The sequence below is a fragment of the Nelumbo lutea genome, chromosome 5 (assembly GCF_056320005.1).
Source record: "Nelumbo lutea isolate HS-2025 chromosome 5, American lotus-T2T, whole genome shotgun sequence".
NCBI lineage: Eukaryota > Viridiplantae > Streptophyta > Magnoliopsida > Proteales > Nelumbonaceae > Nelumbo > Nelumbo lutea.
In genome coordinates, this window is record NC_142688.1 from 20,032,741 (window position 1) to 20,049,424 (window position 16,684).

The 16,684-nt window shown below is 37.0% G+C and overlaps 1 protein-coding gene across 5 annotated transcripts; it reads left to right on the plus strand.

Moving 5' to 3' along the window:
• The first annotated feature begins 1,259 nt into the window (after positions 1 to 1,259).
• Positions 1,260 to 16,092, plus strand: LOC148850819 (cyclin-T1-3-like). Of its 5 annotated transcripts, none has more exons than XR_016099552.1 (10): positions 1,282 to 1,697; positions 2,794 to 3,128; positions 4,013 to 4,094; positions 11,319 to 11,453; positions 11,526 to 11,701; positions 11,828 to 11,979; positions 13,478 to 14,200; positions 14,434 to 14,536; positions 15,610 to 15,780; positions 15,882 to 16,092. XR_016099552.1 is itself a non-coding variant. In XM_088946365.1 (7 exons), exons 2-7 carry the CDS (start codon positions 2,890 to 2,892, stop codon positions 14,050 to 14,052), a joined length of 1,359 nt encoding a protein of 452 aa, XP_088802491.1. In that variant the 5' UTR covers positions 1,260 to 1,697; positions 2,794 to 2,889; the 3' UTR covers positions 14,053 to 14,555. The 5 variants fall into 5 exon arrangements, 2 of the variants coding, with proteins under 2 accessions (XP_088802491.1, XP_088802490.1); XR_016099551.1 differs by having other exon boundaries at positions 1,282 to 1,585; XR_016099553.1 differs by having other exon boundaries at positions 1,282 to 1,585; positions 14,485 to 14,536.
• The last annotated feature ends 592 nt before the right edge of the window (positions 16,093 to 16,684 follow it).

Consider the following 16,684-nt stretch of genomic DNA (forward strand, 5'->3'; position numbering starts at 1 on the left):
TGTTTAGTGGAGATGAATTGATTTTGGGTCAAATATATCAACCTTTAATAAAAATTAATAAAATATAAAAACACAAAAAATGAAAAAAAACATAAATTTTACAAAAAAAAACCATTTAGGCACATGCATAATATTGCATATTTATCATCTTAAATAAAAATGAGTGTACACAACAATATTATTTTTACACACATAGAAATATAAAACTTATAGAAAAAATTGAACACATCTATAACTCCATATTTACACTTCTATTAAAAATATGAATAAGATTGTGAGACTTTCATTTGATTAAAATACCCATTTTTTGAATTTAACCCCTATTTAATTGTGAAGTTTAAAATGCAGCTTGAACTCTAATTTTCACCCCATTCAATTTCCTCTCTTTAAATCTTATACTTTTTTGCTAAACGAACAAAAAAAAAAAAAACACAAAGAGGATAAAACATTACAAAAAAAAATAAGAATCTACCCAAGTAGATTGACTGTCAATGATATCCAAAACTTTGCAATTTAATATAAAGTTCTTACATAATCATATTCGGGTTTTGCAATATACATCCGATTAATATTAAAATACAAAAAATATAAAAAATAAAAATATATGAATTTTATAAAAAAATTTAGATACATTATTAATATCATTATTATTTAAAATTTTTAAATACGAAATTCTCAAATCAAATACATAGCAAATTTGCCATATAAGGACGAGAAAAAAAAATCTGGAATACTCGGTTGCGATACTATCATTTTTTTTAAATGATATCCAATAAGAAGAAATTAAGGGTACAAAAGAAGACCTTCCTACTGAGATATGAGTGGTGGCTCGGTGAGAAAAGACTAAGTTACAAAATATGAGTTGTATTTACATTGCCCTTTTAGCTATGTTATGGGCCGGGCTTATCAGTTAGTTAAGGCTAATTAACCGTTTTTTTGTTGGCCAGAAGCCTAATCTGATTAGCGGTTGACGGGTCATATTGGAAGGAGTGATGGACACGACACCTAAGGGCTTTCATCAACCAAAAGCCCTAGCCTCCCATAAATTTTGATAAATTTCAAACACCTACACGGCACGGTTAACCATTGATCCGTCATCCGAAAAGGGATAATACAAATCCGTGTATGGCACGAGTCACACTGTAATAAGCAATGCGCGTTAAACGTGTCCCAAAGGGCGACTGCATCTCAGAAAAACTCTGCACACAGTAGCCTATTCGCACATTAGGAATATATTTCACTAACTTTAGCATATATGTGCGGAAGAAATTCCAAATGTGCGGCTGGATGCTATTTCTAATAGCCTTCGCTTGCAGGAGATCCGGACTCGACCCAAGGCCGAAGGCCCCCAACTCGGTAGAAAAAGGAAACAGTTGTTTCCGAGCAAACACGAGGAATTGTTGTGGATTTTTTATTATTTTATGGGTGACTTGAAGGCTCAAGTCTTCGTGGTGACCTGCTAGCCGGAAAAAGAAAGTCCGGGTTATCTAGGGTTCTTTGGTGTACCTTTCTGGGATTTATTTGGAATTGATCTTACAAGCTTCCGATGGTTATCAACTGACCGCTCAATCCTGAATAATTCCAGGTATTTGTCCTCTGAATCGTTTTCTTTCCCGCCTTTTTACAACAAAATCTACTTAAAGACCCCCGGAAATTCGAAAATAGGAAGCTCGATACCTCTCAGCATTAAATCCTTGGTAATGTTTTGTTTAACACTTGAATTCTTGTTATGTTCTTTAATTCTGCTTTACCATTCATGTTTTCCACAATTTCCGGTTTAACAATTCATGTCTGTTATATTCTTAAGATTCGTATAGTTGTACCAGCTGAAATTTGGTTTTTGGATCATGTAATTCTACTTTAGATTGATTTATTTGTACGATTTTAAGAAAATTAGAGCACTTAGGACAGCCGTTTAAGTTATTTTTTGCTTAATTTTTATGTCTGAATGCTGATTGGCATCCATCTATTTGTGTATATTATGAGGTCCTTGGAATTTTTTGTGCTCCGAGTTAGCATTATAGCTATCTGGTTGATTTTGGGGATGATTTCAGCCAAAGCTGAAGCCTACCTTTCTATCATTATTATTTTTTTACGAATGCCTACCTTTTTACTATTACTTACAGGACGTGCCGTCTGTATGGTCACCTGAGCAACCCCATTAGAACGAAGCTACTATTAACTGTTTTCGTTGACTCTGGCATAGATTTAACCCGATCAGTTGACTTCTCTGCACGGTCTTCTTCTATTGTAAACAATGCTAAAAGTAAATAACTGCCCTTTTTATGCATGGGATAAGTCCTCTTTCTGATGGAGAGGATTATAGGGGATCATATGTGTTTTACTGAACACTTTCGAGCTGCTGTTGCGTTTGGCATATTACTGTTAGAATCAAACTTCTGAAACTCAGTTTTGTTCTAGAAGTATACATGTATTGTAGGAGGCGTCATGAGATGACAATGGTTCTTCCTCTTATTGTTAGAGCAGGAAAGTTCTGTAATTCCAGGGAAATCTCCCTGGTAGTTTGTATTATGCAAAAATACACTGGAAAAAATTTTGACATGGCAAAAAAAAGAAAAACGATTCACATACTGAGAGTGTCATGGTAAGGTAGACCAATTTACTACGTACGTTTACACACTGCAATTCTTTATATTATTTTTTATGCTAATTCTTATCTCTTTCTTCTGAAAATAATTTTGTTGTTTAAGTTGCCTCTCTCATGCATTTCACTGAAATATCTCTCTGAAAGTTACAACATTTATATGTTATGTTTCTGTTTTTCTTCTGTAGGAAGTTCCCTGGTCCCCAGCAAACAGCTTCCTAAAAAGAAGGCTTGGTTTTATAAATACACATTTTCCTATCTTCTACTGAGAACAGAAGGTGACCATGGCAGGACAGCTGCCAGGGGATCCTTCCCAGTGTGGAATTGCAAGAGATAGAGTTCATATGATTTCTGGGAAGACATTTGAAGGGCCTGAATCTTGTGTGCCTAGATGGTACTTCAGCAGAAAAGAAATAGAAGACAATTCCCCATCTAGGAAGGATGGAATTGACTTTAAGAAAGAGGCACAACTACGAAGATTATACTGTTCATTTATTCAGGATCTGGGGAAGAAGCTTAAAGTGTAAGCCCTTTCCTATGTTTTGTTTTATTTGAACAAATCCTTTGTGACCATCTGTATACTGTATGTATCCTGGTTGAATGGTACCAGTAGGAGTTTCTCTGATATGCTTGAAAGTTTTCTTCACAGTTCCCTTTTAAGTTGTGAAAAAAGTACAAGATCTTAATTTCCTGTTTTGAATTTGGTCTCTCTTGCCAACCACAGTGCTTGAGATTGAATGAATTTTGAAAATTTCATACCCCATGCAGGGGGATGATGAGCAAAACAAGACAGCCCTTGGCTGACAATATCTTCTTTTGAGTAATTTCATTCACCTACATTACAAGTCCATCCCTGGGCCTGGGGGGTAGGGGTGCAACTTGGGTTGGCCTGACTTAGCATTTTACACTGCCTCAGGCTCAGGCCTTCGGGTTGGGCCCATCCAAATTTTGACAAAAGTCCAGCCCAAGCCTGCCCAAGCCTGCCCAAGTTGCATAAGCCACCATCCACTTGTAGTGCTTTGGTTTCCTCCCTAGTCATCATCCAGTGAGCCACCCTTACTTTTATTTTGGCATATTATGTTTACACCTGCCGTGATTTATTATCAAAGGTTCTATCATTTCTTTCACCCCAAATGCCCATAACACATTGTCCCTCATACAGTGCCACATTATTTTGCCTGTTTTGAATTGGCTTCTTCAATTCAGGCTGCTTTGAAGACTTGGGTATAATTTATATAAAATATCCAAAAATAGATAATGTCTAGGGTACTCTCTACTGCTATCTGACTGTGTTTCTTATGTAATTTGCTCTTTCAAATAAACCTTCCCTTTATTTTTTATTTCTTAGCTAATATTCATTATGTATAATTCAAAGAAGGAACTACTAATCAATCCTTATATTTGCAGGCCCCAGTTAACTATTGCAGCAGCTATGATGTTATGCCATCGATTTTATCTACGTCAGTCTCATGCAAAAAATGAATGGCAGGTTTGTTCATTGCGTTATGAAATAGTTCTGATGAACCATATAATTTAGGTATGGATGTACTGCTAGTGTCAAACTCAAAACTACATCTTGAAAATGGGGGCTGTGGTCTTTCTCGTTTAACTCAAATGCATTTCATCAGGTTCAATTTTTGAAGTCCTCATGACCAAAGTTTAGGAATGCCAAAGAGGTGGTTAATTGGGTAACCCTATGCCGCCCACCTCTATTGGGAGGGTTTGGTATGCATGTAATCAGGTTAGAGTCAGGTTCAGCTTGTGAAATGTCAACCCTTGTTCGTTTTGGGTTATGGTGTGAACAATTCTCTATATTTTTTATTGTCCAGTTTCATGCCAACAAGACCATCATGCCCCATTCTGTAGTCTGTTCATGGGGTGGGTGGGTTTGGGTCAGGGTGTAGTCAAGCCTGGTTGGATCAACCCTATCAAATTGTGTACCAATGGTTAAGTAGCTGCATGTAGAATGTGCACCAATGGATATCTTGTCAATAGCTGCATTGTAAATAGTGCACCAATGGGTCATGTATTTGCTATATTTACTGGCTGTTGTATTCAGGCCCCCGTGTTTGTTTTATTCGTACGAGAAGTTAATTGTACTTGATTTCAGTTGAGTGGCATGAAGATAGAAGAGAGAAGAGGGAGAAGAGAAGAAGAGAAGAAGAAAAGAAGAAAGAGTTGAGAGAGCCAAAAGAGAAGGCTGGCGGCACCAGACCTTGTATTTATAGATTAGGGAAATCGTACAAAATAAAAAGAAGAAAAAAGGCAAAAGTGCCCCTTGTGGTACATAGCTAATATTACATCACTCCCCCTCAAGTTGGGGCATAGATGTTAATCATCCCCAATTTGTCACAAAGATCATAATGCCGCAAGGAATTTAATCCCTTAGTAAAAGCATTTGCAAGTTGTTCTTCAGAGCTAGTATATGGAGTATACACTTCTCCCTTCTCAAGTTTCTCCTTGATGAAATGTTTATCTACCTCAATGTGCTTGGTTCTATCATGGAGAACTGGATTGGCTGCAATGTTGCTAGCAGCTTTATTATCACAATAGTGATATAGGATCATCAAAGTAAAAACCTAATTCACCCAACAGGTTCTTGATCCATAGTAGCTCGGCAACTCCATGTGACATAGTCCTGTATTTTGCTTCTGCATTCGATTTAGCCACCACACTTTGTTTCTTACTTCTCCAAGTAACAAGATTTCCTCCTACAAAGGTACAGTTGCCACTAGTGGATTTCCTGTCATCTATTGAGTTGGCCCAATCAACATCAATGTAAACCTCAACTCTCATATGTCCATGCTTTTGAAGAGGAGGCTTGTCCCTGTGAATTTCTTTAGGCATTTGACAACCCTGTATGTTACCTTTAGGTGTGCTACCTTAGGTGCATGCATGAAATGATTGACGGCTTCCATGGCATATGCAATGTTGGGCCTAGTCATAGATAAATAGAGAAGCCTGCCTACAAGTCTTTGGTATTACTTTGGATCTTTCAAGGACTCATCATTACAGTCCTCAAGTTTGTGATTTACATCAATAGGGGTGTTAGCTAGTTTAACTCCTAGCTTTCCTGTATCTTTCAAAAGATCCAGGGTGTACTTCCTTTAGGAAATGAAGATACCCTGTTGAGAGCGAGCAACTTCAATCCCAAGGAAGTAACATAATGGCAATAGATCATTCACTTCAAATTATGTAGCCAAAACTTCTTTAACCTTTGTATCTCTAAGACCCAATCACTAGTGATAACAATGTCATCCACATGGACAATCAAGGCTACCGTTTTCCTTGTTCCTTCTTTACAAAGGGTTTGTGATAAGTTTGACATTGCTTAAAACCGATTTGTTGCACCACCTGGTGGAATATGCTAAACCAAGCCCTTGGAGACTGTTTTAGACCATATAAAGTTTTCTTCAATTTGCAAACTTTTTGTTCATTTCCCTTAGCACAAAAACAGGAGGTTGAATCATGTATACTTCCTCCTCCAAACCACTATTCAAGAAGGCATTTTTTTTGTCTAGTTGATGAATTTCCCAATCAAGCTTTGCTGCTAAAGAGAAAAAAACCCGAATAGAATTCATTTTTTCCATTGGAGCAAAAGTCTCTGCATAATCAACCTCATACAGCTGTGCAAAACCTTTTGCTACCAACTGAGCCTTGTATCTCTCCATTGTGCCATCTGCCTTATGTTTCACAAAGAATGCCCATTTGCACCCTATGGGCTCTTTTCCCTTAGGAAGATCTTCCAATTCCCATGTGCCATTTTTGTGTAGGGCATTGGTTTCTTCCTTCATTGCATTTGTCCACTCAAGAACCAATAAAGCCTCTGCAACACTCTTAGGGAGAGGAACACTATCAATGACAGATAGAAAAGCACGGAATGAAGATGATATATTCTTATAGGACATGAAATGATCCATGGGGTGGCATGTGGTGCATGATCTTACACCCTTCCTTTTTGCAATAGGGAGGTCCATATCACAACTTGAACATGGTTGTCAAGGCGCCTAGGCATAGGGCACTTAGTCGCCTAGGCACCTAGGTGATGTCATTTGAAAGTATAAAATAAATATCCCTACCCCTCTTAAAATGCCATCATATATACATCATACCTGTTTTAGGCGAACAAAAATGGGGGAGTGCAACTACAAAAAGAGAGAAAAATAAGCTAGTTTCATTCCCAAAATAATTTGTCCAAGAGGACGACTTGGATTTTGTTGAAGGCGGTGGAGACCTTGTTTCAGGCTAAAAAAATGGAGAATGCCACAAAAAAGGAGAGAAGAATAAAGGGACAAAGCCCCTATTTCGTTAAAAAAATGCATTATTAAAAAATAATGCAAAAAATACAAGTTTTAGAAAGTTGGGGCACAACCCCTATTTAAGAAGTAGAAGGGGCAGAGCCCCTATTTCGTTCCCAAAAGTGTTTTTTTTTTTTTTAAGTAAAATAAAGGTGTGCCAATGTGATTTTAGAAAGAAGGAGGCAAAGCCCTTGTTTCATCCCAAAAATTTCTTAAAGAAGAAGAAGAAACTTACCTCGAGGTCTTGGACGACTTGGACTGAACAATGAAAACTTCTCAATCCTTTGTTTCTCTTCTTAACTCTTGGTTCAAAACTCAAACCCAAAGAAACTTCTATAGCTTTAATATAAAAGAGAATTACTTTAATAAAAAATGGTAGCATACAATAGGGTGTATTCTAATAAAATAGAACCAACCAATAACATGATATAATGCATATGTGCATTCAAAACTTGACAACTAGAGCTTAAAGTGTCAATATCAATAGGTTCAGGGATATGAACTAGAATAATGGTACCTGGGTGTGGTGAGGGGTCCAACCCCTGAGAGTCCAATGGCATTGGTTGCATAGCTTCTAGCTGTTATGTAGTTATTGAACTCTATTGGCCTTGGTTTTGTAACGTTGTCTCTAGAAGACATGAAATGGAGGAGGATTAGGAGAAGGCAATAAAACTTGTGTTTGTTTCTATTTCTCTTCATCTGGACTCTCCCCCTGAAGGGAAACAGGAAAGTAGGGAACATCTTCAAAGAAAGAGACATCCATAGAGACAATATTTTTTTTTGAAATGGGGTCAAAGCAATGATAGCCTTTTTGAGAAAGAGGGTGACCAATGAGAACACACAGTAGCCTTGGGATCAAGTTTACTATGAATAGGAGATTGGGGCCTTAGGAAAGAGGAGTTGATGAGGAGACTTATATTTCAGTAACCGAGATGGTGCCATGTTGTTAACATAGGCAGTAGTCATAACAACATCCACCCAGAATCTTTTTGGAACATGCATCTATAACAACCCTCGAGCAACCTCTAGAAGGTGGCGATTTTTTTCTCTTTGCAATCCCATTTTGTTAAAGGGTTCTTCCACAAGTGCTTCGGTGAAGAGAGCCATAGGATGCAAAGAAATCTATGAGGTCACCGTGAAACTCCTTGGCATTGTTTGATTGAAAAACTTGAATCTTTGTCTAAATTTGGGTGTAAACCATACGTTGAAAATCTCTCACAAGTTTAAGGACTTATTTTCGTGAGTGTATAGAATAAACCCAAGTGTATTGAGAAAGGTCATCAATAAAGTAGATGAAATATTTGTGGCCATTCTTAGCTGGAATATTAATAGGTCCCCAGACATTAGAATACACAATGTAAAAAGAAAAATCTGATATTTTATTATGTAAAGGAAACAAAATTATACAATGCTTACTTGGTTGACACACTTGACATTGAAAAATCTGATATTTTATTATGTAAAGGACTCAAAAGACGTATAGTCCAAACGATGGTGTCACAAAATAACTTGCCTCTTACTTGACCGACTCAAAGACTCTGAGGCCACAAGACCAACCTTATTCTTTAGCACATAGAATCCATCAACCATGTTCCCTCTACCAATCATCCTCCTAGAGGTCAAATCCTAAAAAACACAAGAATGTGGAAGAAAGGTTATCGAACAATCCAAGGCATGTGTAACACTTCTTATGGACAATAAATTAATGGGCAACTTTGGAACATGCAAAATATTGGATAATAAAAGGTCAAAAGGCAAAGATATAGATCCTCAACTAGTAATGGAGGAGAAGGATCCATCAGCTAACCTCATTTTATTTTTGCTAGAGAGAAGAGTGTATGATTGGAAAAATGTTGACTTACCAATTGTATGGTTTGAAGTACAAGAATCAATAATCCATGGGGATTCCGTGTTACTAATAAATACGTGGAAATCAAAGCTTGAGTTACCTGAGAAGGAAGCAAAAGAGGTTGAAGGTGTGGATCCAAAATCTGCTTGTTTGAGAGCCCTACCATATTGTTCCAAATGGTCATAGAAGGAGTTGATAATATCCTCCTTGAGATTACTGATAGTAAAAAATATATCCTCATTGAGATTAGAATTAGGGGGGCAATCCTGAGAAGAACTCATGGTAGAGAAACCACTTTGATGCTCATGAGATGCTAAGTTTGCCAAGGTGAATTTCTTTTGATTTGACATCTTGCTCTGTTCTTGTGTTGATTTCTTGCTTAGTTTTTGTGTCTACTTTGGTTTTCCATTCAATTCCCAACAAGTCTTACGGGTATGCCTGCATTTTTTATAGTGAGTGCACCAGTTTATCTTTATCATCTACCTTTTTTCTGGCTTTCCCCCTTTTTTGTTGAATCTGTGTTACCTCTTACAGCTAAAGTTTGGTCTCCCCTCAAAAGGATTCATAGCAAACTTATACTTTCCTTAGATTGAACTAGTGCATACTACCTCTTGGATACTGTAAGACTCAAAAGAAAAACCAACACTTTTTTTCTGAGAGACCAAGTGTTTATAGGCTTTGGCATCTTTCTCACTCTCCCATTCAATGCTTTAGTAGTAATCTAACTCTTTCCAGATTGAAGTGAGGGCAGAATAGTAAGCTGATAAGCTCCTTTCCCCTTGCTTACATGTTGAAGATTCTGGTTGTAATTGATAAATTCTTGCATATTGTCTTTGTTCTAAATATGTTGCCTTTGCTTGTTCCCATATTTTTTTTTTTTTTTTTTTTTGACTCGGCCCACATGAAGTTCTGCTTGATAGATGGTAACATAGGTGTCAAGAGCCTGACATAATCATGCAATTCTCTTGGTCTCACTTATCATATTCAGCAGTGCCAGCCCTAGGTTCTTTTACTTTTGTATTGATATATCCTGCCTTACCCTTGGCTGTAATATACAGGTGCATCTCCTTAGACCATGCCAAGTAATTTCTGCCATCCAAGGGGGTTATAGTCCTTGGAAAACTCAAGGAATCATGACCACTGTTCATCCCACCCTGATTAGTGGTGGTTCCTGAGGTTGCAATCTTCAGAATTCATGAATAACACTTCTAAGAAGGCAACAATCCTTTCCTTCAGTCAACACACACACAGGATTACACAGCCCTCACTTTGTGTGTTCAAAACACTGCTAAAACAAAAACAAAACACCTGCTGTCTCGCAAGTCTAACAGACCTCTAAAAGGCTAATATGAGCAACAAACACCATCAACACACTACTGCTGTACCCTGCCAGCTGAACCAGGTCACTCATGACCTACAAAGATTCCGCATGCACACAGATTTTTGGATCTTCAGACCCACAAAGAGGGGTTAAACTCCCCTTGTACCATTTGATCAAGGCAAACCTTAACCTGTTCTTGGCAGCAACATCAAGAACCAGGAAAAAAGGGTTTAGCTTTTGTCCCTGTTCAGTCTGAGAGGATTCTGAAGTTTCCAGTCCAAGGAAAAAAATGAAATGAATGAGAAAGTAATCACCGACCCCTTAGCAGTTAGAAAATTTCAATCAATCATCTGCCGGCTTCTGAAATCTATATTACTGAGTGTCAGCCAAGTAACAGAGGAGGAAGTTGCAGCCAAAGTGTTCTCAGGTCCAGGTCATACTTGTCTCCTCCATTCTCAGTCCGAAGAACAGATAGGAGGGCTTCAACCAGGAAGAAAAAGATTTACAGAGCACTGTCCTGCTCTGATACCATGATTTCAGTCAAGTAGCATGAAGAGAAAAGAGAGAAGAGAAGAATGAGTTGAGAGAGCCAAAAAAGAAGACTGGCAGCGCCAGGCCTTTGTATTTATAGATTATGGTGACCATACAAAATAAAAAGAAGAAAAAAGACAAAAGTGCCCCGTGCAGCACATAGCTAATATTATGTCAGTACTGTTGTAGTGCCATGCAAATTCAGGATGGGATCTTTTAAATTAGTTAGAACTTCTTGGTCTTCACTTTTATCTGGCCTAGGAATGGCATATCTTTCTAAAACTTTTGCAGATTAAGAGGATTTTAGAATTGAGAATACTTCTCTACCCTTCTTTAGTTCAATTTTCTGTGGCAATTGGAAGAATGAATATACACAAACCAGCACTTGAATGATGAACTGCTGCAGAATATAGCGAGTGGAAAAAAATGAATTGAGTAGCAACTCCGTTGTACTAGCAATGTAATGTAAACATTTACTTGCAATATACACTTTACTGATATTATTCCTTCACTCTTAAGATAATGTAAGAATTTAAATTAGGCTAGGAGATCCAGAGAAAGATCTTAATGTACTATTTTGACCATTGCTACAATGAAATAGCTAAGATGGCATATATTTAGCATATTCATAGGCTGGTGGCTTATTTATTTTGATCTCAGGATTGGATGGCCCGGATTCCATACTTTCTGAGTTAACAGAATGCTTTTTTGCAGACAATTGCAACAGTGAGCATGTTTCTTGCATGCAAAGTGGAAGAAACACCACGTTTGCTAAAGGATGTTGTCATTGTGGCTTATGAGACAATGTATAGAAGGGATCCTGCTGCTGCACACAGAATTAAAGAAAAAGTATGACATGCAAAAATTTTCTTTATTGCTAGATGTTTTGAAATTGGCTTACTGCTTACCCTTTTCATGTAGGATGTTTACGAGAAGCAGAAAGAACTGATCTTAATTGGAGAGAGACTTTTACTAGCTACTATTGCATATGATCTCAATATCCCGCTTCCCTACAAGCCACTTGTTTCAGCTCTAAAGAGATTGAAGATAGTTCACAATGATCTTGCAAAAGTGGCATGGAATTTTGTGAATGACTGGTAAGACTCCTCTTTTCCTTGCCCATCGAATTTCTTGTTCTTTTCCTTATTTGCTTAGCCGTAAATTAAGTTTGTCTTTTTCCTCATTTTTTTAGCTCAAAAGTCTCATTTGGTTGGGACATGTAGGCTTTGGACCACACTGTGTTTGCAGTACAAAGCCCAATATATTGCAGCTGGTTCCATGTTCCTTGCCGCTAAGTTTAATGAAGTGAAGCTGCCTACAGAGAAGGGGAAAGTTTGGTGGCTGGAGTTTGATGTTTCACCTAAACAGTTAGAAGGTTTTTCTTTCCCTCGCAGTCCCTTTTTTTAACATTCTAAATTACCTAGATACATTCTATTTGGTTGTGAATGTGAAAATAGTTTCAACTTGTGCTTGTTCTCTTGGGTCCTAATGTCCATAAACTTCCTAGCAAATTCCCTTGCTATAGAAGGTGTAAGCAGGCAGGATTTGTATTTGTGGTCACACCACTCCAGGATAAACGTTGTTTTAGGGTTTGGACTAAATATAACTTTGGGGTGAGCAACAAAGGGAGTAGCTCTATTTGATTGTTTAGTAATAAATCTCTGATCAGTTTTTGATTAAAATAACCAAACTTGTTATTTATAAATTAGCCCAGGATAAATCATAATGATGGTTAATCAATGCTATGGATGTACATCTGTTGCCCTTGAAATGTGCTGAGATATAAGGATCTCTAGACCAAATACTTGCCTGGTCAAATTAAAATTCAGTACAGGACAAGTCCCGAAAATTGATGAAGCTATTCAGAATGATTAAGGACAAATATTAGAAGAGTGATTGATAAAGAAGTTCAAAACTTTAATTATGTAAAAGTTTGGAATTTATCTTTATAGGGAGTGAAGAGTTTTCTAGAAAGGTTGGGTTGTTTGTATTTGGTGTCAAATATCAAGGTTCAGGCATGGATGTGATTTGCTATAGTGTCAAGATTGGATGGCTTTGAAGATTTATTCTGGAGAGAGTTTGTAAGAGGAGATAATGATAGTGTTCTGAGGGGGTTTTGATATGGCTTTTAATTTGTCCTTGGGGTGGTAGATATGTTTGGATGGATGTGAAAAACTGGGTTGGAATATGTTATTGTATAGATTTGTTTAATGTGATCATTTTATAGTAGGTCTTTTTCTTTTTTGAAGTTTTCTTTTGCTGGTGATTTCTTATAACCAGATCCTGTTTATTCTTCTTTTTATTTGAATGAATTTCTTTTTGTAATAAAAAATCATTAAAGCCTAAACTATAAGTGAATTTCTGATCATCCTGTATATTCTTCTGTTTTCTATAAGTGAATTTCTGATCATCCTGGATGTAGGCTAAGCAAAACTACAAAAATCTTTGTGTGCATTCTTGAGTTGCTATGTCTTGCATTTTCTTCTTGTTTTCTCTATTTTTGCGAATTGATTTTGGCTTGAATCTGTTCTTGTTAACACTAACATACCCAGCTCAATTTATCAACTGAAAATTCCAATCAAACATTTAATATGCAAATTATTCTGGGCAAAACATATGATGGAGGATTATCAAAAATATAGGGTAAAAGTTATAGGATGTTTCATTTTAAATATATATTTCTGTTATATTAGAAATTGCTTATGTTTGTATATGTATACATTTAATACATTTTTACATGTATATATTGGACTTCTCAGTTTATTCTTTTTAATTGGTACCAAATTGTTAAGTGAGTATTTTCCATACTCATATTTAGATGTGTGCAGTATTTGGTAATTTGATTTTCCTAATGGATTTTCTTGTTCTCTCAGAGGTTATTCAACAGATGCTTGTGCTGCTTGAGCAGAACAAGAGACCAGTAATGCGTTTTTTTTGTGAGAAGGCAGTCCAAGCTACAGTTGTAGTTGAAAAAGCAGTCCAGAGTCCACAATCATGTGGTCTAAGTGGGTCAGGTTCTGCTTTGAGCCATGGTTCTGATGGAGATGACAGGTTTGTAAAGGATGCAGATTCAAATGTTGGCTGCAAGAAAAACTCATTTCTTGCTGAAAAAGGAGACCCATTACAATGTAGGACAAGTGATTGTGGAAGCATGAACAGTGTTGTTGAGGATGGAAATATGTCTGATGAGGGTGAGGTTCAGGCAAAAACCACAGTATCCAATAAGATTTCAAGTTGTAAGATTGTTTCAGTTCGTGGGGGCCTTAGTGATCTTGACAAGGATCGGATTAGAGAGGCAATGAAGAAGAGGAAGTCTTATAGAGCTTCAAATAAGGTTGCAGTTGCTGTGTATGATGATAAGGATGATGATGCATGGATAGTGAGAGAGCTGGAAATGGGAATAGAGCTGGAGTCCGCACCTGTGGAGAAGAAACAAAGGCATGTCTGATGGATTGGTTGAATTTGAGCTGGAGTTTGCACCATTTCCCTTCCCCCACCCCCCCACCACCCCCCATTTCTGATTGGGGTGACTATCAAATTTCGTCACGTGGAAGACAATGAGTATGAACTTTATCTGGATTCATAAAATAATCGAGGTCAGAAATGGAGCTGATTCCCTTTCTCTTTTTCTTCATACTTATATTTTCTCTTATACCATATTTATATTTTGCAATTTATCGGTGTTACTGCATATTTAGTCTCAATTGTTATTATATCTGATTCCCTTTTCTCTTTTCCTTCATACTTATATTTTCTCTTATACCATATTTATATTTTTCAATTTATCGGTGTTACTGCATATTTAGTCTCAGTTGTTATATATGTGTAGGTTGGTTATAATGCTCTGTAATTTGCCTTTGGTCCTCAATTTATCCAACAGATAGGGTACTTTTTCTTGTAATTGTTCGGGTCATCATTCGATTTAATTAATGGTAAGCTCTCTTTCTTTGATCCTCTGCTTTGGGCTCTCTTTATGTTCCTATTTATTGTTTGCTGTACTTGTGATGATCAGATTTTTTTTTTCTTTGTTTAGTTGAACGATTATAATAGTAATTAAAACTCAATATCATTCTCAAGAAATTCGATGCGATTGAAAATCAAAATAATTTCTGTGAATCAGTAATTATTGGGTCCTAAAATTCAATGTTCAGATGGTTACAGCAATGTGATTTGCAGATGGTCCATAGATAAATAAACTAATAAAATAAATAGAGGGTGCAAATGTGCAATCTAGGTTAGTCCATATCAGACTGCTTGAATTGGTCTTTAGGCTCAGTTTGGAAAGAGTATAAATACATACAAAATAATACAAAATACAAAGGTTTACACTACATATTTGTATTTGTACTCCTTCCAAACTGAGCCTTCGGTCCGGTACCGGTTGAAAATATCAACCTAGACTTGAAAGCCAGATTGGCTGCGTAAAGCCTCACAGTTAACTTTTCTTTATTTCTTTCTCTTTTTTTTCGGAAAATACATCATACAAGACGAGGAGATTCATTGATGTAAGAATGTACTGCAGAATCAACATATACACCCCCCAAAAGAAAAAATCGTTCTTTCTGACACTAAACCGAACAGAATGGCGAAACAAATTACAAGATTCATGTCACTCTGAAAGAGATGTCGAACCAATCCTGCAAAACTGCAATCTCTCTGGTGTGTGGCATGACCAGTGGACCTGGCGTGCACCCTGCTCATTTGTACAAAACTGCAAATCCGTGGCAACCTGCAACCTAGCTCGAGTTGGGCTTGGAGAGTATGGGCTGAGGTGGGCCTTTATCCCATTCTCCCCTACTAAGGTCTATTAACGTGGTAGGTAGGTAATGGACTCATGGTTCCTTGCCCAAGACACAATCCCCCGGTCACCACGCGATGTGCCACTGAGATCAGCTACAAACAAGGCGCGTGTATAATGAGCCACGAAACCCAATCAGGAACAAACACGTCTTGTTTTGTAGAAAAATAATCTGAATTCTGATTCAATTCCGTTGTTCGTTTGTAGAATTATGAACCTAAAAGCTACAAGCTTCCTTTACGTGCCTGGATGATCAAATTAGAAAACCTGGTCCGTGCTTGGTTTGGACCAGCTTTTTTCACATGGAGAACGAGAATATACCGGTAGAAGAAAAAGAAAGAGAAGCCAAGAAAATGCGAGGGGTTTGCTATTGAAATGGTACTTGTTCCCAATTTCATTTACTTTGAACTTGGCTTTATTTATTTTTTAATATCTACCTAAGCTCACATTTTCTTGATTTGGTGGCTAACTTGGTTCAGGTTCAAGCTTATCGTACGCAATTCTTGATCTTTCAGATACCTGGTTTGCTAGTCACGTGATTTTAATATTTCATTTTTTCTCGAGTTGAATTTGGTTTATTTAGTTTCATTTTCAATGGGTGCATTTGTCATATGTCTGCAACATCCTTGACGAAGGAAATTTTGTTAAATGTAATTATTTATGGTCAATTTCTAAGGTTATTTTAAATTATTCTCGAAACTTCTGATAGAACTTTAACCAAAAGCACTTTACCATTAACGAAGGAAATTTTGCTATCAGCAATCTCAGAATAAACTTACGATTTACGACCAACGAGGCGTTAGATTGATCGAGAAATCTAAAATCTGAGGGGTGATTTGCAATCGTGGACCAAATTTAATAGCACAAATCTCATCAAACTGAGCATCAGTGATTTGTTTATTTATTTATTTTTATTCATATTTATCACAACCGGATAGCCTCTCCCCAAACCTCACCCAAAATCAACTGCACTCTGACTGTCCCATGTATTAAAAATCAGATCCACAGTATCCGAGTGGCCGACCCCATATAGTTGGGATAGGGCTTCGATGATGATTCAGTTAGATGGATCCCAATAGTTGGCCCAGCTGGATCAGATTAATTTGCCATCAGCTCATGATTCCGCTTTGGTTCACCCTCTAATCTATTTAGTGATGAAAAACTTGGGCTGCGTTTGGAAGAGGCGTAAAATGTTATCAGTGTAAAAATATACTGATGACATTTTACACTGAACTTTAAGTATATGTGACCATTTTATTTTGAAATCAATGTAAAAAGATGT

Coding starts and splice junctions, on each gene's coding strand:
- LOC148850819 (XM_088946365.1), top strand. CDS start 2,890: ATGGCAGGACAGCTGCCAGGGGATCCTTCCCAGTGTGGAATTGCAAGA. Junction 11,454..11,525: donor CACACAGAATTAAAGAAAAA/GTATGACATGCA, acceptor CTTTTCATGTAG/GATGTTTACGAGAAGCAGAA. Junction 11,980..13,477: donor TTCACCTAAACAGTTAGAAG/GTTTTTCTTTCC, acceptor TTGTTCTCTCAG/AGGTTATTCAACAGATGCTT.